General features: G+C 57.4%; 6 protein-coding genes across 6 annotated transcripts; 3 read left to right on the forward strand and 3 right to left on the reverse strand.

The window, feature by feature from the left end:
* Positions 1 to 3,124, reverse strand: BJ171DRAFT_439977 (cell cycle regulatory protein). Its single transcript, XM_053108042.1, has 7 exons — positions 2,575 to 3,124; positions 2,355 to 2,467; positions 1,935 to 2,236; positions 1,652 to 1,750; positions 1,185 to 1,472; positions 815 to 970; positions 1 to 636 (listed from the first exon to the last, which is right to left on the reverse strand). Exons 1-7 carry the CDS (start codon positions 2,889 to 2,891, stop codon positions 256 to 258), a joined length of 1,656 nt encoding a protein of 551 aa, XP_052969159.1. The 5' UTR covers positions 2,892 to 3,124; the 3' UTR covers positions 1 to 255.
* An 899-nt stretch (positions 3,125 to 4,023) lies between these two features.
* BJ171DRAFT_579433 (serine hydroxymethyltransferase) lies at positions 4,024 to 6,074 on the reverse strand (the record flags this gene model as incomplete). Its single annotated transcript, XM_053113968.1, has 6 exons — positions 4,024 to 5,020; positions 5,134 to 5,218; positions 5,317 to 5,448; positions 5,584 to 5,647; positions 5,766 to 5,873; positions 6,051 to 6,074. The coding sequence occupies 6 exons, from the start codon at positions 6,072 to 6,074 to the stop codon at positions 4,024 to 4,026; spliced, it is 1,410 nt and encodes a 469-aa protein (XP_052969160.1).
* A 1,561-nt stretch (positions 6,075 to 7,635) lies between these two features.
* On the forward strand, positions 7,636 to 9,227 carry BJ171DRAFT_495600 (putative dioxygenase). The gene is made up of 4 exons (XM_053110146.1): positions 7,636 to 7,907; positions 8,065 to 8,177; positions 8,322 to 8,433; positions 8,515 to 9,227. Exons 1-4 carry the CDS (start codon positions 7,675 to 7,677, stop codon positions 9,080 to 9,082), a joined length of 1,026 nt encoding a protein of 341 aa, XP_052969161.1. The 5' UTR covers positions 7,636 to 7,674; the 3' UTR covers positions 9,083 to 9,227.
* Positions 9,228 to 9,902: 675 nt separating this feature from the next.
* Positions 9,903 to 13,062, forward strand: BJ171DRAFT_311483 (P-loop containing nucleoside triphosphate hydrolase protein). The gene is made up of 12 exons (XM_053107101.1): positions 9,903 to 10,286; positions 10,485 to 10,511; positions 10,668 to 10,810; positions 10,918 to 10,947; positions 11,156 to 11,259; positions 11,442 to 11,523; positions 11,676 to 11,872; positions 11,963 to 12,020; positions 12,105 to 12,131; positions 12,243 to 12,265; positions 12,412 to 12,476; positions 12,600 to 13,062. Exons 1-12 carry the CDS (start codon positions 10,166 to 10,168, stop codon positions 12,914 to 12,916), a joined length of 1,194 nt encoding a protein of 397 aa, XP_052969162.1. The 5' UTR covers positions 9,903 to 10,165; the 3' UTR covers positions 12,917 to 13,062.
* A 2,264-nt stretch (positions 13,063 to 15,326) lies between these two features.
* On the reverse strand, positions 15,327 to 18,413 carry BJ171DRAFT_311440 (uncharacterized protein). The gene is made up of 10 exons (XM_053107100.1): positions 18,298 to 18,413; positions 18,019 to 18,113; positions 17,571 to 17,809; positions 17,425 to 17,483; positions 17,291 to 17,331; positions 17,017 to 17,124; positions 16,807 to 16,903; positions 16,533 to 16,613; positions 16,264 to 16,413; positions 15,327 to 16,136 (listed from the first exon to the last, which is right to left on the reverse strand). The coding sequence occupies exons 2-10, from the start codon at positions 18,040 to 18,042 to the stop codon at positions 15,574 to 15,576; spliced, it is 1,362 nt and encodes a 453-aa protein (XP_052969163.1). The 5' UTR covers positions 18,043 to 18,113; positions 18,298 to 18,413; the 3' UTR covers positions 15,327 to 15,573.
* A 1,364-nt stretch (positions 18,414 to 19,777) lies between these two features.
* Positions 19,778 to 21,741, forward strand: BJ171DRAFT_495605 (uncharacterized protein). Its single transcript, XM_053110147.1, has 6 exons — positions 19,778 to 20,043; positions 20,283 to 20,361; positions 20,513 to 20,601; positions 20,767 to 20,969; positions 21,086 to 21,331; positions 21,540 to 21,741. Exons 1-6 carry the CDS (start codon positions 19,894 to 19,896, stop codon positions 21,574 to 21,576), a joined length of 804 nt encoding a protein of 267 aa, XP_052969164.1. The 5' UTR covers positions 19,778 to 19,893; the 3' UTR covers positions 21,577 to 21,741.
* The last annotated feature ends 165 nt before the right edge of the window (positions 21,742 to 21,906 follow it).

Here is a 21,906-nt window from a genome sequence, read left to right on the forward strand (position 1 = left end):
CGTCTATCTATGCACAACGATACGATCAAAGACATCAAATGGACAAAGAAGGGTCGGTGGCACTCTATGCGGCTAAGAGCAGAGGCGAGGGATCCGTAAATGAGTGCGTCGAAATGTCTGAAGATTGGCATGTGGCAGCGAGACAGAAAGTGAGCCGACTATGAATGGACCGCACATCGAGGTGACAGAAGAAATGACTGCAGCGACTTGGCCGAGAGCCCCCGGTGCTCCCGCCCACCACGCACAGCTGCGAGGCTATCTCATTGGGGCAAGTGCCGAGAATCCGCTGCCGTATCCTGCCTTGGGCTTCATCTTGTTGAAGACGTTCCAGAACCGCAGGGTCTCGTCGCCAGCCCCGGTGACGATATTTTGGCCGTCGGGCGACATGGCCAGATAGAGGACACGATAGGTGTGGCCCGTCAAGATCGCTATCTGCTCCATTTGCGGCGCTTTCCATATGACGATTTGGTTTTGGGAGTAGCCGTGGGTGCTGACGAGCTCGTTGACGTGCTTAGCCCAGGCCAGGTTGCACACCTGCGAGCCCGTGTCGATGCTGCGGATGTGGGTGCCTGTCAGGGTGTTCCAGAATCGGATCCGGCGGTCGGCCGTTCCACCGCCAGAAGCGAGCAGCCCATGCTGTTGGCAAGAAGGAAGCGAGGGAGGGATGGGGTGCTTGTGGGTTAGTCCTGGGAAGTCGAGTGCGGCTGGTGCTGGAGCTGTGCGGGCGTCCGAGAGTCCTGGCGCTACATGTTTCATCTCAACAAGCACCGCAGCAATCTCGCCGAGCAGCCAGCCTCAGTTGGCCGAGACCGACCTGGTGCGGCGACCATGCAATCGCCTTTACGGCCGCAGTGTGGTCGCTGAAGGAGCACAGCGGGGTCTCGCAGCATCGATCCCAGACAAACAGATTGTTGTCGTTTCCACCAGAGGCAAGATACGAGCCATCCGGACTCCATTTGAGGCCGCACACCTGAGACCCAAACAAAGATGTGTATGCGCTTTAGGCCAGCCGATCTTCACTCAGCGGTTGCGATATCGAGGGTGGTAGTGGATCCCAGCGATGCGCCGCATATGAAACATTCCCGGGCTTGCCAGAATCGGTCGTCGGCACAATGGGATATTCGCACCATCTGTCCCCCGAAACTCTCTATGGCATATGCTGGACGCTTCTGAACTCGACGAACCTCCTGGACGTGTGCCTTCAGGCTCTTGGTGTAGTCGCTCGGCATCCGCACGTCTCTCTGGAAGATGTTGCGGTCGCGGCTGCCCGAGGTAAGTGTGTCCCCGTTCCAGGCAAGCGAGCCGACCCTAGCCGAATGACCCTTCATGCTTCGGACCTTCTTCCCCTTGGCGGCATCCCAGATCTGGACGATGCCGGTGTTGGTTCCGATGGCGATGTGCGAGCCGCGCGGCGACCACGAAACCGATGTAACCAGATCCTCGTGGGAGCCCAAGTCGCAAAGCTTGATGACCTGCAGCAACAGCGGTCAAGTTAGGACAAAGAGAGAGGGAAGGGCTGCCATGCTGGTCCCACAACGCTCGATGGTTTACCAACAACGGGGTTACGGCGAATGGGCGAGCATCCGTTGCACCCCACGACCAGGGATGGCAATACGACGGCGATTGCTGCCCCAATCCGCGAGCCACCGACCTTGCTGTTTCCGGCGTTCCAAAGATATACGCAGCTGCCGAGACCGACCCCGAGGTAATTGCTTGTGGACCAGTCCAAAAGATTCAGATAAAAGTCGTCCTGTTTCCATATTTGCCCGGTATCATTGGACAAGGCACATGGTTGGGACTCAAAGAAGGAGCAAGGCCGATTCATAGCGGCCGCGCAGCCAGATGTCGCCCCCCTCGTTTGATGCAGTGCGAGCAGCGTGAGCAGTACCCGAGAACAAACCACCCGCCCGTTTCATGCAGCCTCGCTATTATACCTGAAGATCCGGCGCATCCAGGACCTTGTATGGCACTTTTGGTATCTTTCGAATCGGTTTTTTCGGAGAGGAAAGGATCATCTGAGACTCGGGCTTGATCGGGGTCGTCGAGTACTTTGGCGCGCGCGGATGGTCCAGGATCTTGAGGCGATTGGGGTTCGACGGCGACCTGTAGGTCAACAGGGTCTTGGTCTTTGTCGGAGTCGAGGGACACATGGCCTTGCTGTAATAGGCGAGGCTCGGTGGCGGCTCGTTGGCCAGTTCAGTTTGGAGCACGGCAGCATATGCTTTACCGGCCTCCTCTGGTCAGAGACGAGGCACGAGGGTGGTGTGAATCAGCGGAGAGAGCAAGCATGGTTGCTGGTCCTTGGTCGATCGATTGCACCAATCACCCTTGCAAACTTTGGATGGCCGGCTTACCGCGATGGAGATCGAGCTCGGCTTGTTGAGAGTGCTTCCGCTTGCAGCCGACCTCGCCCTCGCGGTGCAAGTTGAACTTTGCCACGGGCTCTTCGTTGCGGATCGGCATCAACCTGGAGGGGCAAGCATGAGTCACCCAGGGTCGAATCCTGATCTTGCATCAGAATGGGAACGACGGGAGGGGAATATCTTGGATCCGCGAGGAACCAAGACCGCATACCTATCTGAATATTCGCTGCAGCCGCTGGATCGCCGCCGCATTGATAGCGGGGAGAGTGCCAGCAGAGCATAGTCAACGGGCGAGTGCGACAGTGGCGGGCTGACAGGCCGGTTGCCGGATGGCTTGACGAAAGCCATGGCCAAAGGTTTGACCAAAGGCGGTCCGACCGGACGATGCATTGCGCCTGTTGTTACCGACATCGAGTCCGGAGGGGATATCCCAGCGGCTGGAGCGATAGGCGGTGCGACAGTAGGATCCGACCCAGTGCGCTGAAGCAGCGGCAAGCATGTCGCAGTGCGGTTGCTTGGGGAGCTCATCTCACAGAGGCTATGCAACGGGTATGAATGCTCTTCAGATCGGAAAGTGGATGCGATGTGGATGCGACGTGGATGCGATGCGATATGGTTGGTGGAAATTTCACACAGCCCACAGTCGAGGCAGCGATCGGGTTGGCTGTTGGTGGAACAGGATCGCAGTCTCGGAAGGGCAGGAGGCGAGTGTCCCTTGTGATACGGTACACCCCTTGACAAAGACAACCCCTTGACGAGCCCTACTGGCGGCTTGCTACCCCTGGATCGGCCAGATGGAGAATGCGCCGACTTGTGGATGAAGGGAGCGATTATGATCAAGCCGGATCTGGATGCAGTCAGGGCAACACCTCGGGGTGTCGGTGGTCGCTTGACGGTGCGCTGGAGCAAGCGATGCTCAAGGCCTTGGGTGAGAAGCAAGGGTTGTAGATCGGCGAGGATGGGAGCGAGAAACGTCTGCAAACCGAAGGAGCGATGACCAAGAATGTCGGCAAAGTTGGAGGGTGGCAGGATGCGGCAGGGCGGATGCTGCAGCATATCGGCGGAGGGGCAGGACGAGTGAGTGAACCAGCGGGCAGGGTCGGGCTGCTGACGTTTTGGCGCCAAAATTGCCAGGCGGCATGGTGGATCAGGAGTGTAGATCAGGAATGCAGATCAGGAGTGCAGATCAGGAATGCAGATCAGGGGTGCAGATCAGGAATGCAGATCAGGTGGGAATGTGGTGGATGCATTCACTCGACCCTCTGAACAATTCCATACTAACTCGATATCAAGATACTCGGGATTCTCGAGTCGCTTGGCTTCCCGGCACTGAGCACACCTGGTGATCGAGTCGCTTGAATCGCCGCCGCCTGGGTGGTGCCTTTCGCTTGCGGGGAGCCATCTGAGTGAGAGAGCGTCCTTGGTTCAGGTCCAGAATTGCATCACTGAATGTTCATGGCCAGTGTGTGATGTTTTGAGGTAGCAAAATATTTGATCAATGCTCAAAATCCGGGGTGTCCCGTTTTTATTGGATTGTATTTAGTGCCTGGGGAAGAGTGGCCGATGGCCATAGATACAGCATGAAAACGATATAAAGAGAGGGGCGGCGCGGCACGGCGCAGCGGATTCTCAAAGGGGAGGAGGGTGTATCACGGCGCATTTAGTGGCGGAGAGCAGCAGGAACAGAGCTGGGGTCGAAGCCGGGCATGGGGAACGAGTGGGCAAAGGCCTCGACCTCGGCCTTGAGGGCCTTGACCTCCTCGCTGGACTCGGCAGCAACGATAAAGTCCTTGAGCAGCTTGCCGGCGGTGGACTGGAGCTTGATGGCAATCTCGACACCGCGGTGCAGGAACTCGGCAACCTTGACAAAGTCGGCCTCCTTGAAGCTTCTGGAGGTCAGGGCCGAGGTGCCGAGACGGACACCACCGGGGGTGAGGGCCGAGGAGTCGCCGTGGACGGCGTTCTTGTTGAGGGTGATGGCGAGGTAGTCGCACAGCTTCTCCATCTTGGAGCCGGTGATGCCAATGGGACGAAGGTCCCAGAGGACGATGTGGTTGTCGGTACCGTCGGTGACGATCTTGTAGCCCTTGGCCTTGAGAGCGTCGGAGAGAGCGACGGCGTTGGCACGGACCTGCTTGGCGTAGGCCTTGAAGGCGGGGCTGGCGGCCTGCTTCAGGGCGACGGCAATGGCGGCAATGGTGTTGTTGTGGGGGCCGCCCTGGTTGGAGGGGAAGACGGCAAAGTTGATGCGCTCCTCGAGGTCCCAGTTCTTCTCGCCCTTGGGAGCACGGCGGAAGAAGATGAGACCAGCACGAGGACCACGGAGGGTCTTGTGGGTGGTGGTGGTGACGACGTCGCAGTACTCGAAGGGGTTGGCGGCCTCGGAGGAGGCAACGAGACCACTGATGTGGGCAATGTCGGCCATCAGGTAGGCACCGTGCTGGTCGGCGACCTTGCGGAGGCGGGCATAGTCCCATTCACGGGCATAAGCACTGGCGCCACAGATGATGAGCTTGGGGCGGAAGAGGCTGGCGTTCTGCTCGAGCTTGTCGTAGTCGACGTAGCCGGTGGTCATGTCGACCTGGTAGGGGAGAGACTCGAAGTAGATGGCCGAGGACGAGACCTTCTTCTTGGCGGTGGCATAGCCGTGGGTCAGACTGGACACGGATGATGTGGCCGGTAGGGTCAGAATGCGTATTCAGCCGATCTCGATTGCCTATGAAGTTGCGGATCGGAAAGGTTGTGCGGATGGGAAGGGCAAGAGACTTACTGGCCGCCGGAGGGGAGATCGAGGCCCATGATGCGGTCGTGGGGAGCGAGGAGACCAGTGAGGGCCGAGAAGTTGGCAGTGGAGCCTGCAGGGACAAACCAGCCGAGCAAGTCAGTGGGGGGGGGCAAATGCAGATGGATCGGCGTGGGAGGATATCTGCGGAAAGTGCAGCACGGGACTTACCGGAGTAGGGCTGGACGTTGACTCCCCACTTCTGGGCATCGAGGTTGAAGGCAGCGAGGGCACGGGTACGGCAGACGTTCTCGATGACATCAATGTGCTCGTTGCCGCCGTAGTAGCGAGCGCCGGGAAGACCTGGAAGGAAGGGCGGATGGCGAGCGGATCAGCCGGACGCCAGATATCGCAGCGCGAGCCCGATGTGTGGCGAAGAGCAGAGCCGAGACTGGGATCTGCTACACAACGCGAGATTGGGCTGCCAGCGGTACCAACCCTCGGAATACTTGTTGGTCAGGGCCGAGCCGTTGGCCTCCATGACAGCCTGGGAAGTGAAGTTCTGCAGTCGGACGGAGAGGCGACCCAGGGTCAGCACACAGCAACGCGCAGAGGATCGGTGCGAGTGCCAATGACCTGCGCCGATGGTCCGCGTGCTGGCGAGTGGATTGGGCCATTACCTCCGAGGCGATGAGCTCGAGGCAGGAGTACTGTCTCCACTTCTCCTGCTGGATCAGCTCATAGATTTCCTTGTCCTCGACCTCGAGAGGGACGTTGAGGCAGGTGTTCTGTGTAAAAGAGAAGCGAGAGTGCAAGTGCGAAAGCGAGTGAGCCAGTGCACGGGCGGGACGGCAGAGCAGCCGCTGCATGGCCGATGATGAACGCAGAGTGGAACGGAGGGAGTGCGGCGAGACGGCATCAGGGTCGATGCACGCTCCGTGCAGACATGCAGGACCGCAACTCACCCAGGAATCGACAGTGTGCGACATGATGCGATTGGAGGGCAAGTGGGACCGACGGTGCTGGGCAGACGAGGGGATGGCGAGGGAATAGCCTGACCAGAGGGGCGCTTTTATCGGAGGGTGCGGAAGACGAAAAAAAAAGATTGCGCACCAGACGCCTCTGCGCACCAGGCGCGGCATCACGCGGCGGGCCAATCGGCGGGCCAATCGGCGGCGCGGGCGCACAAGGCCGGGCTGGCGCGGCTCGAACCGGGCGGCGGGTGTTTTGGGGGGCCGCTGACATAAGGCGCGCGCACTCGAACCAGGTTGCGACCGGCGTGTTGGGGCGGTGGGTGTGGTGGATGTGGCGGATGAGATAGACTGGTGCGGTGAATATGATATGACATGATATGACATGATATGATATGATGGGTGCGATGAGTGTGATGGGTGTGATGGGTGTGATAGATATGGTGGCATCATAGCTGGTACACGACATATATCCTGCAACATCTCATCAATTGCATCAACCGCATCAACGGCGTCGATGCCCCAACTTGCCGAAACCATCCGCCGCATCCAATTTGCCCATCCGCATTCGTCTTGAACGGCCCGCCCTCCGATCAGCGTCCCCAACGAGCCAGGTCGGAGGCAACTCCAAACCGGCCGGCGTTTTGGGGATCGCTGTCGCCACAGCGGGCACATGAAAACGCCTCTGCCTTCCTCCTGATGGGCGCAGTCCCCGCTGATCGGATCGCTGCTTGCCCCAAAGCGTTGCATCGTCCCTGGCGACCGCTCGCCCGCTGAACACATCCGCCTCCTGAATGTGACTTTTGGCATGTGCTTTTGTCGCCGGATCCTGGGCCGGGGTTTTGGGGAACAACTGGTGCCTGGCTGCCGAGCAGGTCCAGTGCACTGCAGAGCAAGTCCAGTGCATTGCAGAGCAAATCTGGTGCGTCGCGTGTGCCCAAAGATATCGAGTCGGCCGAGTGTCTCTGGCTCCTCTGGCCGCCCATGCTGGTGCTGGGCAGACGAGGATAGGACCGAGGGCAGTCTTGCTTGGCCAGGGCCATTCAGGACATGGTGGATTGCGTCCGATGTCGTCGGCTGCTGGCTGCATGTTGATCCAAGCAGCCACGCACATGTCCTTTCCCTCTGCTTGCCCGCCACATTCGCCGCCCCGCCTGGCTTGTCCGAGAGCTTCTCTCTCCCGACCCGCTGCTTGGATGCATCGCTCTGCATCCGTCGCATATTGGCTGCCTCCAAGAACACCCATAGGGCATCGCCATGTTCAAGCTCAAGGACACTCCCGTCATCCGCAAGGCATCCCATGCCGGCTCCTGGTACAGCTCGTCGAGTGAGTCTCCCTGCCAGCCCAGACATGATCCCTTTCCCTGCTTGCGACCATGGCTATCCAGCACCATCTCGCCGTGGCTATCCAGCACCATCCCGCCGTGGCTATCCAGCTGACGAGCCACTATACTCACAACGTTTCTGTCGGGGGCTTTCAGAAACCGAGCTTTCCCAGCAGCTGGACAAGTTCCTCGGAAACGTTCCGGCCGAGATCGATAGCCGGCACTCGCCCGTTTCCCTCCAGCTGCCTATCCCGCATGCGCGGGCCATCATCTCGCCGTGCGTATTGGTGCAGATGTGTCTTTGCGATGATAATGCACCACGCAAAATCAATCCTGAGCAGTATCCACACCGACGGGGTTACCTCACGGCGATGCACAAGCTCGAGAGACTGATGTTGAGCTCATCCTTCCCCGCTTGCTGTTGGGCTCACTGTCTCTTGCTGTTTCCTTGCCGCAGACATGCTGGATTCAGCTATTCAGGCCCTGCTGCCGCCTACGCATACAAATGCGTCGACACAACCAACATGTAATCGGTGCTTCGCTGTCGCCTCTGGCTGGGATTGCAAGTCACTGGAGCCGCTCCCTGGTCTCCACGGATGCCATTGAATACCTTTGCCAGCAATTTATCAGGCCCATCCATCGTCTTTGATATCGTCGCTAACCACCCATTGTCCTGACGATAGCGAGCGAGTCTTCATTCTCGGCCCCAGCCACCATGTCTATCTCAACGGGTGCGCCCTCTCCCGATGCGACGAGTACGAGACGCCTCTCGGGAATCTCAAGATCGACAAGGATGGTATGCTGTCCGGGCCGTTTCGACTCTGAAACTTTCCGCTTCGGCGCAGCTTTGTTGTCGATGTGTTGCTGCTCTACCGGCAATGCACCAGAGTAGCTCATGCCCATCATGTCGAAACGCATGCCTGCCAACAACACACCACAGCGATTGCCTCGCTCATGCAGTCCAAGCTGTTCACGTACATGACGCTCGAGGTCGATGAGGACGAGCATAGTATCGAAATGCAGCTGCCCTTCCTCTTCAAGATCATGGAGAGGTAGGGCCAGTTCCCAGGCAGCTGCGGTCGCGACCGAAACCACACTTGCTGACTCGACTCATCTCATCCGCACATCCCCAGAAACACCCGCCCCTTTGCCGTCGTCCCGGTGCTCATCGGTGCCATCGATAGCAAGAAGGAGGCCGTCTATGGCAAGCTTCTGGCCCCGTACCTCAACGAGCCCAATACCCTCTTCATCATCTCCTCTGACTTTTGCCACTGGGGCCAGCGCTTCCGGTACACCTTCAAGGATGCTGACGCCGAGCGAGGTGATCCCATCTACAAATCGATCGAGCGGCTCGATCGAAGGGGCATGGACGCCATCGAGACACTCGATCCGAAGCAGTTTGCCGACTATCTGCGCGAGACCGACAACACCATTTGCGGTCGCCACCCCATTGGCGTGCTCCTGAATGCCATCCAGCACGCCGGTGCAGACCAAAAAAGCCGCGAGCACCTTGAGAAGAAGGATAAGATCCTCCAGGCCGAGGATCAGGGCGATGGGCTCCCGAGCCGGCAGCAAGTGGTCGAATTTATCCATTATGCCCAGTCCAGCCGGGTCCGGTCGGAGCGAGAAAGCTCTGTGTCGTATGCGTCGGGTTACTATGCCAACCATCCTTCCGCCCCAGCCGGCCAGCCGACAGCTTGAGCTTTGGCAGTCATTGGCGGGCTGGTATGTCTTGCCGTCGGTCTCCTGGCCCCACAGGTTTTGTTCGCCAGCGAACGTCCGATGAGTTCCTGGTGCTCGCCCTATCTCGAAATAAAGCTGGATTACGCCTGCCCGGACCATTTACTGCATCTCTTCTCGCCCTGGCGATGAACGTCGTACCGCAATGGATTCTCTTGGCCAGAGTCCATGGTCGATCCGGCGCCGCTGGTCCTGGATCTGGCTTGGTCCTGCTCATGTTCCGGTCACGTGGAGGCGCTTCAATTTATTCTCATTCGGGCAGGTGGCCCGATCAAGGGACTGGGCAGAGGCCGGTTGACTGATGCCGATCGCATCCACACCCACATCCGCATCCGCATCCGCACTCGCACTCGCTTGCTCCAGCAGCGGCGCTGCCCTCCGTATCCACACCAGCATCCTCACCAGCGGTTCCCCCCAGCTCCCCCTCCAGCGACGCCTCCATGCTGATGAACCGTCCGGCCAAGAAGGCGTCGCTCACCGAGCCCCAGCCGACATCCAAGCCGTCCGAGGCCGACCAGTCCGTCAAGGTCTTCCTCCGCATGAGGCCCCTGAAACCCATGCAGCATCCCGAGATATCGCCCATCACCCTCGATGTAGACTCGAGGGCCGCCTGCCATCGTCAATCCACGGAATTCGTCCGAGCGGCTTACCTACAGGTTGTTTATCCAACCACAGTTAGTTCGCTGACAGCACAACGGGCGCAGTGTTGATCTGGATTCGTCGACAGCCGGGATCCGGCCAAGATACACATTGTGCTGTGTGTCTTGAAATGCCGCGCGAAGGCATCGACAAGCCCGGAAGCGAGCTTCATGCTCCAATGCCGCAGTGCCGAGTCTGTGACCATTGGCAGCACGTTTGGACCGTCGTAAACCGGCTCCCAACTGACACATTTCCTTTCGGGACGGGAACTGACTTTGTTGATTCCTGACGCCGCTTCTCTCGTCGACGGCAACTCCTAGCTTCGACCGAGTCTTTGGCGACTCGCACACTCAACAGGATGTCTTTGCAAGCGTTGAGCCGATACTGAAGGCGCTCTTTACAGGTATGCCCCAGGCTTCCTGGCGACTCATGAGCGGCAGTCTCGTGCCAATGTGCGCCCAAGCTCGGGATACTCACTGCCTCGGATCGCACTCTCGACCACTCCTGCCAGGCAAAAATGCAACAGGTGCGTATCTATCCGAGCGGTTCCATACATCTGCCAGCCGCATCAGATGTGGCTATCGCTGGCGATATCTGCTCTCGGAGTCGCCCTCCCAGCATCTTGAAAGTGCAACAACGATCGGTCGTCCGCGGAAGCTAACGTTCAAAAAATCCTTGAATCGCCGTGCGTTCAATATTGAAACCAATCTTGTTCTGGAGCCAGTCTTTGCATACGGTCAAACGGGATCAGGTACAAGCAACCACATTTATCCGACAACTGCCGACACCAACACAATCGTCATCGCCTTGGCATGATGGACTGGTCTCCGCTACACTGTGTCGTGGAGACAGCCGGGAGTTTGACATTTCCACTGATACTGGACTGCGGCGATTGGTAATCGCACAGGAAAGACACACACCATGAACGGATCTTCGTCCTCAGATCCTGGAATCATTCCGCGTGCCATCGAGCTGCTGCTGAATCACATTCAAGCGGAGAAGCTGCAAGCAACCATACAGGGCTCGTGGCTGGAAATTTACAACGAAAAGGTGACAGCCGAATATCGTATGCCTTGCTTTCTAGTGCCGTCGTCCCGGCCAACTAACCCGCTCGACCGAACGCTGCTATCGACGCCGCACCTGGATCATGTCTATAGATTTTTGATCTGCTGTCATCTGAGCGAGTGGTAAGTAGTCTTGCGAGGCTGAGCTATCCAATGCACCGCTCAAGGGTAGCGACAGCTGTGTGCTGCAGCAAGCCATCCGAACCCCGACTCGATGCGACCTTCCGTCACTCCGTCATGCCCACTTTGGTGCACGTCGACTATGCCAATCACTAAACCCCCTCCCCAAAACACATCTATCTCTTCATCCGGAATCTCCATCGGCCCGCAGCCTGGTGGACTGGATCTAAGGGAAGCCCCCGGCCGCAGCATTGTCGTTGCAGGCTTGACCAGGATGGACATCAAGTCGATGCCCGATTTCCAGAGCAGCCACGGGTAAGGCAGCATTCCCAGCCGGAGGAGGGGGCGCTTCCGCCCGAGCGCTGATGTCATCGTCGTCTCCACTCCCTGTCTCGACAATTCACGGTTTCTCTTCGCCGACTGCTGCTCGGCTGTACATGGATGGGCTGTTTTTGTCAATGCCGCGGCCTGATCACGATCCTCGATTCGAACGGCAGCCTTGCCCTCAAAAATCGCTCAACAGGAGCGACAAAGCTGAATGAGCACTCGTCCCGATCACATTTCGTGCTGCAGCTTCACGTAAGACATGTTTCTTGTATGGGTGTCCGGTACTGTTGCGCTGCTGTGCCGTTCCCGACTGACGCCTCCACATCGCTTGGCCACAACGACTGTGGAAACACCACCGATCCGTCCTTCCAACGCGCGTGTACGATCCCACTCAACGCCGCCAGATTTCGACACAGCAAAGCCCAGAGGTGCTGCTATCGTCGAAGCTCCATCTTATTGATCTGGCCGGCTCTGAAGACAACCGTCGGACCGGAAACTCGGGCGCCCGGCTCGTCGAAAGCGGTGCCATCAACCGGAGCCTGTTCGTGCTCGGCCAGGTCGTCGAGGCACTCAACAAAAGCGCATCTCGGGTTCCATACAGGTAGTTGTCTGTGTGCAATATTGATGACGCGCTTGATGTGCCGCATCTGTGCTGACAATCGATGTCTGTCTTGCTGATATGGGAATATAGAGACTCCAAGATCACGCGGTTTCTTCAAGACTCGCTGGGTGGGACCGCATTAGGGCTGGTAGGTTGTGTTGGCGGTGTCCCCCAAGGTCTGCGCTCAGTCCGATCTGGTCAAAACTAACGCGAGAGTCTACATCGCTTGCAGATGATTGCATGCATCTCCCCTGAACCGGTAAGTCTGTTTGGCATCTGCTTTGGCTGAAACGCCTCTCAAGATCGCCTTCATTCAGGCGACGGCAGCTGTTTGGCCCTATCCCGCACTGACGCAGTCTTGTCGGTGTAGTTTGATTTTGTGGACTCGTACAAGTAAGTTGGATTTGACGGAACAGGTGTCAATGCCGTCAGCAGCCCACGCCGAGTCCTGCATCTACAGTGCAGTCATTGCTGCTGTGCTCCGCTTGTGCGCATTCTTCGACGCAAGTCCAACCACAGTACCTTTGGTTGCATCGCAGCACCCTCAATTTTGCAACAAAGTCGTCATTCATCAAAAACAACATTGTTATCAACGAAACCGTTGGTAAGCAGTATATCCATCCCCTCTCTGCTGAAGTGGTCGCCAGCGACACATTGCATTCCAGGGCAGCATGGCCAAGCAGGCTATCTATCAGACGCTAACTCCCCCCCCCTTCATTGCATCAAGTTCAAACGGTCTCCGTTGCATCAAGGGAAGCACAGCTCGCCGAGTATCGCAGCAAGAAAAAGCGCGGTATCGAAGGGAAGGGAAGGCTCAACGAGCCTGCGAAGCGGGCCCGCTACAGCAACAACTCTGGCAACTCGTCCCTCTCCGAAAACAGCAGCTTCGAGATGTCTCCGGGCAAGTTCAAGGACATCATCACGGGGGTCGAGGGCGCAGTCACGCACGCGATTCCGAAATACATTGCCGGTGGGACCTCCAAGGCCGAGTTTATCGTCAGCCAGATGCTGGAGCACGAGGAATTCAAGGTACAGGGCTGTTGAAGGACGCACGGCGGTTATGTCGGTCCTGTGGCGCCTGTGGTGTGGCCGACGTTGACGCTTGTTGGATGATACTCTGGCTAACGTTTGTCATTTGTCTTGCTGCTGTGCATGTGTCGTTGCCGGCTACATCGTCTGCTGCGCCTGTATTCAGCAAACGCTCCTGAAAGAAGTCGAAAACCACATCCAACAAAAGCGAGAGACATCGTCAACGGCCGAAGGCTCGCGCCTCCTGTTCAAAGGTGCGGACGCCGGTGCGTCACTCAAAGTCAAGCCCTTCAAGGGAAAGCTGACCGACGAGGGTGTTCTAAAAGCCACCCAGGGCTCATCCAAACACGGAGATGGATGCTCCGAGGACAAGCCCTCGCTGTTGTTGATGCAGCCGGCACGGAAGCTCGCCAAGGCCAAATCCGTGGCCAAAGCTGCGGTTCGCCCCATCGACGATATCGAGAACGATCTCATGCAGGATTCAGGCGACGACTACATTCCTCCATCCGACTCGGACGATGCCGCTCCGACGCCGCACCGGCCAAAGAAAAAACCGAGCACCAAGGTCGGCCGCCTCAAGAAGGAGGCAAAGACGTTGTTGCTTGTGGACTTGGTGACGCCTCCGCCAGCGGCCTCGAAGCGTCCTGCTCATGCACCGCTGGATCTAAGTGCCTCCAGCGAAAGCGAAGCTGCATTGCGGCTCCGGCTGCTCACCGCCGAATTGGACGACCTCGGCCCAGGATCGGGGCCAAAGTCCGAAAGCCTGGCTGGGGTCATCAAACTCAAGCAGATGGGCGTCGATTTGATGCAGAGCGGCAAGCTAGACGAAGCCTTGAAGGCTTTTCAGAAGGGTAGGCAATAATCAACCAACTGAATCGGACACATCCTGTGCGGCGTATGTGTTGATAGCGGACGATTGTCATATCGCCGACTCACGCCGCGTCTCTCTCCCTTCACATCCAATCGCAGCGCTTGAGCACGGACTGTCCTTGAAATCATCACCGCCCGTCGACCTTTGCCAACGGATATCCAAAACGATCCGGGAACTGGAGAGCCAAACAGGACTAGCGGAAGACGACCCCCCACCGCCGAAGCGCAAATCCAAGCCCAAGAAGAAAAGAAAGGACCTGGTGCAGTTATCAAGCGCGACCGACGCACCTGCAGCGACAACTGAAGCTGTGGAGCAGGACAGTGCCCACGAAGACAGTGGGGCTGTCCCGCGACCGCCCAAGCGGGGCCCAAGCAAAACCTCCTCAGTCTCCGAGCTGGACTTTGAGCTTCTGAAGAATGCCGATGCCGAAACCCGCATTCTGCTTATTTGCAACCAAGCTTCGCTTGGACAGATGACCAGACGAGGCGACGCCAAGCTGGAGCTTGTTGGCAAAGCGAGTAGGTTTCACATCCACTTTGAGGCACCGCCACTGTTGTTGCTGCGGCTATGGTTCGGTCACCGATGTGGATGTGGATGTGGATGTGGATGTGGATGTGGATGTGGATGTGGATGTGGATGTGGATGTGGATGTGGATGTGGATGTGGATGTGGATGTGGATGTGGATGTGGATGTGGCTGTCTGCACCCGAGTTGCTCCTGACCCGCCTGTCAAACTCTCCGTTATATCTCTGAACAGAGGCCCAAAAGATTATCGAGGCGCGAGAGAAGCGGGGTGCATTCGAAAAGGTAGCAATCGTTCTGGTTTGGGAAATGCATAATCTCTGGTCGCCAGCTCATCGGTACTGGATGTCTTCTCCAAACGCCCATTCATTTGCTCATCCGTGCCTTGTTTGCTCGATCACAGCTTTCCGATCTTGTCGACGCTGAGGTGTTCAGTGAGACCCAGCTGCGAGTATTTATTGGGGTGAGTCTGTGCTGTCATAGCCCTGGCAAGTTCCTGTCCGAGAAACGAATGCCCGTTTAACTCTGGCTTTGCTTCCGGGAATCGTCCAGGCCAACACGGCGAAAGAGACTCAGTGATGCAGCTCCAATCAAGATCGCAACACGTGCAGGAACCCCCGAGACAGCTCCCGTTCTCACCGCAACATTCACAGTCCTGAAGCTCAATCCGTGGGCCGCAGCGGAGCAGCCGTGCGATTGCTCCCCATTTTCATTGATTATCAGAGCTTTTCTTGCGGGTTTGGGGAGCCACGCACTTGAATACATCAAACCAATCTCCTGTGGCATCGATTGACCGAGATCACGATGTGGGAGTGTGCTGCCGAGATCGTCGAGATCATCGAGCGGAAGCAGTTGCTTGGCAAGCAGTCATGAGCCACGGTGGGACTTGGTGTGCGTCAAGGCCATGTCTATTGCTGCAACAAATGCCAGAAAGCAAACATATTTTGAAAGTGAAAAGAAAAACAACGAAATGAAATGAAAAGAAAAGAAGAGCGAAGAAATGAAAAGAACAGAGCGGCATGCGGGCCGCGGCTGCTGGTGTGGGTGTGAATGTCACCGTGAGCGTGAGTGTGGGTGTGGGTGAGCGCAAGATGTATAGAGGTATGGGGCCTCTCCTTGCCCAGTGTCGATACAAGGGATCATGCTGGACACAGTACTTCTCCATCGGCAGGCCAAACAAAATTGCTAGTAGCTGGACACGGCCATCATCACCAGCGCCCAGCACAGCTACGGCGGCCATCTTGCAAATAGCCCATAGGGGTATCTACCGCCGTGCGCCTCAGTGCTCATCGGGTTGCTCCGACGTGCGTGGTCCCCGTTGGCGCGAGCCCAGGTTTGCCTGGGAGGGATCAACCAGCTCCAGGACACCTCCGTCCTCCGTTGCTATCTGCTGATGTGAAACTTGGGCCTCACCAATGCGCTCAGCCGTCTCGGGGAGCAGCTCAGTCGCTTCGGCAGCCACTGACTCTGCGCCAGTCTCAACAGCATCGCCCGTCAGAGTCTCCAGGGCCACGGGTGCAGTCGACGATTCTGCTTCAACAGAGACAGCATCCACAGATTCGTCCACAGCCGGCTCCTCGGGGCCGATCATGCTCGGAACAGACTTTGATGACTTTGACGGGCTTGTGCGTCTCTCCAGGGATCGTCCGCGGCGCTTGGGTGAAACCACGCTGGCCGATCGCTGCGTCGATGGCGCCTCAAAGTTCGAAGCATCCTTCTCGTGCATTGGTGGGAGGCTCTGCGACCGAGTCATCGCAAGGTCGGAGGCCAGCAGATCGGCCTGGTTGGACGGAGGCGTTCCTATCCGGCGATTGACGAGCCCGCAGTGTTTGCAGGTGAAGGCTTGACCAGGACATCACGTCAGTCAGCGCCACAAAGTATATCGGCCTCAAATCAACCTCTGCTTGATGCGATGCTAGTGGCGGAGGCACCTACAGCCGACAAAAAGCCGCAGCGGTCGGCAACTTACAATCTGGGAGTTCCGAAACAAATCCATTGGGGCCGCGGCATCGGACACAGACAAGAGTAAAGGTGGTGCTTGAGGGATTCTCGTTTGGGCCCACGATGAGCTCAAAAAGAGGGTTTAGCCAGGCCTGCGATCCTGTAGGCTGCAGAGGCACTGTGGAAACGGCAATGGTACGCAGCCGATCAGCCGTTGTGTTGATGCGGGTTGAGGCGCCCACTCGCATCGATCGTTTTGGACGCCGACGTGGGTGGTGCGAGGGAGGAATGGCTCACCAGAAGGATGGAGCGGACCCTGTCCTGGAACATTTGGTCCACCAGTAGGCTGAGGAGGAAAGGCAGGTCTCCCGGCTTCGACTGATTGACGAACACCGATCAAAGTAAGTGACTCTGTGAGCAGCAGCCGCTGCTTTTTGACAAATACTCACTCGCCGGCTCAAGTCAAGCATACTGGTCACAGCAGTCCAGTGCAATCAGCTAGCTACTGACGACGGTAGCTCCAAACGACTGCGGCTGGGCAAATCAAACAACGTGCAGCGGCGAAACATACTCCTCTGGCCTGGGGCAGCCGAGCTCTGGGTCAGACGCATGGTGACGCCGCTTTCAGGAATTCGTGCAGGCTGTTGCGCAGGAACTCTCACAGGAGGCTGTAGGTTGGACGTAGATGTGGTTCAGCACCGCGAACAGATGCCGGGGAATGGCGATCAAATGGCAATTCCAACCCGAAACTATTTTCGAATCAAAGTGAATCAAAGCGCACCTGGCTGGGTCTAGGCTTGGGCTTGCTTGATCCGGCATGCGACTCGCTGTCCTTTTCAATCAGCCTCTTGATCTTGTCATATTGGACGGCTACCTTGAGCTTCTTGATCTGCCGCCAACCATTTGGTGTGAGGGTTGCGACGAGGACCGGCCCCCGTTATGTCAATGAAGGACGCAGTCGCAGTAGCAGCCAGCAACCCGAAGAGGGGTCTCAGACAACAGACGGCGCAACCAGCGCTATAGCAGTGCACTTTTAAGGGAACGACTGATTTTACCTGCGCGATGCGGCTGGTCTTGAGTTTCTCGAGGCTCATTGCTATCCAAACAAGGGCAGCCATGCGACGGTATCGTCAGTCCATCACCAAAAAAGCAGTGCGATCGACATCCGAAGGCCGCGTGGTTCACTTGCCTGCATATTTCCGTTTGCGGAGGTACCACTTGTGAATCCACTGATAGCCGAGGTAGATGCTGCGAAGGGAGAGATGCCAGCGAGGGCACATCAGCGTGGAATGGGGCGGATCAAGATGGCATCAACACCAAGCGAGCGATACATACACCAGCGGCGTCGTGATCAGTGGCGCAAATTTGGCGGCCCAGACTTGGAAATCATCGTCGATGGTGGGAGCGAGGAATGTGAAGTACGCAAGCAGATAGAGCAAGTAGACGATGCTGCTGTACTTGAGCCAGATAAAGGGAATCTCTGACTCCTGCTCCCGAATGGTGATATCGTGCGTCTCGGTCTGGGATATTTTGTCGTCGATTTCTTCAATCGCCTCGATGATATGGTTGAGCCGCTGGACCCAAAGGATCGACGAGCAATCGAAGGCAGGGTTAGGTCCGGAGTTGATATGGGGGAGCCGCGCTTCGTCTGCATCGCAATCAGCGGGATCGCAGCAGCCGATAGCCTTGGCGGGGCTCCGTCAAATACCGGCAACACATCCGGATAATCGCCGCTGTGCTCCGGATATAGACGCTGCATCCCGTATCTCGCTGCTAAACCCACCGCTTTCCAGAGCCAGTTAAACATTTGTGAAGAGGTTGTGTGATAGAGAGGGACGAGTTCAAAAGAGACCTTGATTTGTTCAAGATTTAAATATCCTAGCGACAGAGAAGCATAAATCGGTCAGAGCAAGGATACAGAGCAGACGGGCAGCAGAGCCAGGACACCCCCACGCCAGGCCGCGGCATATCATCCAACAGGGGGTTGCGGTGGTGCTTGGGCGATGCGGGCGGAGGCTCGCCGCTCTGCAGTCCCCATCTGGTGGCGAGACAAGCAGCTCACCTTGGGCGAGGTCGGTGTGTTCAGTGATCGGGAATAGAAATACATATGAAGTCAGCGTCTGCGGGTCATAGAACCCTTCAGTGACGGAGGGTTGTCTGGATGGGCGGATTGATGAAGGAAAGGGGCCGAGGCGAGCGAGCGAGCAAGCGAGACAGCGGGACGAGGAGGAGGCGAGAACGGCACGAGCCAATCAGGCGCGCACGGGATCACCAGCACTCCCGGTTGTCGTGTGGGTGCTGCCGAGGCTCGCAGATGCGACATGCTGCGGTGTTGATAGCGGCCCTCACCTTGGACATCATCACCGGTGAGCGAGACGAGTCCCTTCATCTTCAACGAGTTTGGTTGTCGAATATCCCGATGGTGAATGGATTTTTGCAGACTACCCACATCGATAGCCCGCCGAGCCCAAAATCGCAGTTCTCACAGATTCGCGAGTACTGGTCATGTTGCTCGCCTACCTGCTTCCATTCGAGAGTGCAGTCGCTGGACAGGAGTCAAGGGGATATGCGACGCTAGATCCACAGAGAAACCAGTGCAATGCTTCATCATCAGAGAGCTGAGGCGACCTGCTGGCTGGGGATGCTCCAGTGGATCGACTGGAGCAGCAGTTGCCGCCGACTTCAACCAAGATTCCTGTTGATTGGCTGTCCGTGGTACAGCAGCAAGGTCGGACATGCACATTTCCATCGCAGAGAGATTCCTGAACTTGGAGCAGAGGGTCAGAGACTCCACTGCAGTGCAGGGCTGTATCCTTGCGAGCTTGTTGATCGGGGGCATCTCGGGCAGATTGTCTAAGTCGTGCTTGGTTAGGGGAAGCACTGCATGGCACCCCCCCCCAGCGAACTTGAGTTCGCTGAGAGAATACAATATCCATTCAGAGATGTACGCAGCTCACCTCTCTGGGCTTTCGGCAGCTTCAGCGCACTGAGTCACAGGTAGCTCGGCCGATCGCTGTTTCGGTTGACTGGATGGCCATGATGGGCTGCCTCTCTCTTTGGACACGCAACGTCCGAGGCACAGTCTGGACCGGATATCCGTTGTTGTAGTGGACCTCAGCAGCTCAATGTCGAGCGACGGCGGCGGCTCGATAGGCTGATTGCCACGGGGTGCACTTTCGCCAGGACAAGCTTTGGTCGCCCGCTCGAGCGACCTGGGTATGTGAATCGCATCGCAATCATAGAAGCTATTTCCACTCGATCGCCACGAGGGCACAAATGGCTGAGGATTGGAGGCCGCTGGCGGGTCGGTGCTATACAGCTGGGCCCGGTGTGTCATTCAGTCAGCATAGGTCCACTTTGACTGCAGGATCCCATCAGCGGGTTCTAAGCATATCGCCAATACCCGGCGCTCAGACGATGATGCATTCCTTCCGAGAGAGCACCAAGCCATGTATACCTGCGTCGTCCTTGCCGGTGCGACCCAGGGAGTGGCCCTGTTGCGCTTGCCTGACCAGTTCATCGCTTGCATGACCCGGGCACTGACACTTGGTCGGCGCTGGACCAGACCAGGCGACCAGGGGCGGGCATTTGGCTGGGTCGCGCCAGGCCCGGTCTTGTGTCTGGACTCTTCCCCAGCACCACCATCCATCGCTTCGCTATGGCGGACGTCAACAGCGGTATCGAGGCCTACCTGCTCCTGGCCAAAAACGCAAAGGGCGCTGCATGTGCAAAGCTCATCCAGGACGTGCTGGCCGCCCCCAACGTCTTCGTCTATGGCGAGCTTCTCGATGCACCTTCCATCAGAGATGTGCGTCTCGTTTGTGCGGCTCCCAAAGCAAAGCTGCCTCGGGCAATCGCCGGACAACGGGATCTGCATCGCCCGCGGCGCCTGGAGCAATGAGGCCGCTGCCTTGGCCGCTCGGCTAGCGCAATAAGCCTCGCAGCCAAAGATGGTGCAAGCTAACGAACCCTCTGTCTCTCTCATCGGCTTGGCTGTCCTATCGTCATCTCCACCGAACGTCCCCTATCTCCTTGCTGCTCCTGCAGCTCGAGTCCAGCGCTCAACATCGCCCGTACTACAAGCTGCTGGAACTCTTCGCCTTTGGAACTTATGCCGACTACAAAGGTAATATGGCAGCATCGCCTTTGGATCCGGTATCCAACGAGCATGGCTGCAACGCTTGGATCCGGAAGTCCATGGTCCCGGCCACACTGGCATGTGGATGTCGCTTCTGCAGACGATGTAACCTCCGATCAATTCGATCAATGCCTTCTAGCCCAAGAGCAGAGCCTGCCCCCGCTTACCGATGTCCAGATCAAAAAACTCAAGCATTTGACTCTCGTCACCCTGTCCGGCCAGAGCGGGGTGGGTGCATCCAAGCCGATCGGGATACTGGCAACCTGCTCCGTCCTCGGCCTGGACCCGCTCCGGCGGCCCAATTGCTCTGCGCATTCCTAGTCATACTCTATCCGCTGCTCTGGCTGTCTAGCTAACGCTCGTTTGCAATCGTCTGGCTCATCACAACCGCAGACTCTCTTCTATCAGAGCCTGCTCAAGGAGCTTGAGATCTCCAACGTGCGCGAGCTCGAGGATCTCATCATCGATGCCATTTATCTGGGGCTCGTCAAGGGACGGCTCGACCAGAAGAAGCACTGTCTAGAGGTGGAGCATACCATTGGCCGCGATATCCGAAAGGAGGACATGGATCTGATCCTGAACACCTTCAACTCTTGGTAGTTATCGTGACTCTGCCACAGGTTCCGAGTGCTGATACCCTGAGATGCAGCCGTGCGGCATCTGACGCTTCCTTCTATCTCGGTAACTCTGGCATCAATGATGGAATGGACAGGTCCGAGATCTCGGGTAGCATCTTGAAGTTCATCGACAGCAAAATCGACTCGGTTAACCGACAGATGACCGATAGCAAAGACCAGGAGCTGGCCTTTGAGGAGCACTTCCGAAGACTCACCCAGGACAAGAGCGGAGGCAGTGGTAGCATCGGATCCCGCTACGATCAGGCTATGGAAGTCGACGAGCGCCGCGTCGGTGTTGAGTTCGACGAGTCCGGTCGACGATCACACCGTCGTAATGTGGGGTACGTTTGCCTGATTCTCGGAGCTGCGATGGACGGTGTCCTTCCGGCCCTCAGCACCCTAGTGGGGAAGTAGACAGAGTGGTCCATGGAATTAACTGATGTCGTCCTGCCTCCCCTGCTTCGACGTCCCGCCCCAACACTCCCGCCTCGATGCCTCCACCACAAACTTCCGCAACCATACTCTGATATCATGGCTTCTTGTTCAAAGCAACTTCTTCAAGGGCCGTTTTGGCTCGCGCAGATAGTCCGGACACTCGTTCACTACAGCCCAGCGATCTGTCATTGGAGCGATCTGCATATCACAGTATTCGGCATGAGCTCGTTCCAGAGCATTTCGAGCCCCAGGCAATACAGTGCACTCATAACGATGCAAGACTGCCTCGTTGCAGTGTCGGTAACGCCCATAGTGATTGCCCGTGGCAAACTCTCCAAACAGAGGGGACGGGCGCTCAGATCCCCCGCTCTGGATAGTTCCATGGTCTCTCGATGCCACGACAGTCTCGTCTGGTCGAACGAATCAGCTGGCCGTTTGATCAAAGCTTATGCAGGATCCAGGAAAATGGGACATGTCTGGC

This window comes from Polychytrium aggregatum (assembly GCF_025602895.1).
Source record: "Polychytrium aggregatum strain JEL109 chromosome Unknown BJ171scaffold_9, whole genome shotgun sequence".
Lineage (NCBI taxonomy): Eukaryota > Fungi > Chytridiomycota > Chytridiomycetes > Polychytriales > Polychytrium > Polychytrium aggregatum.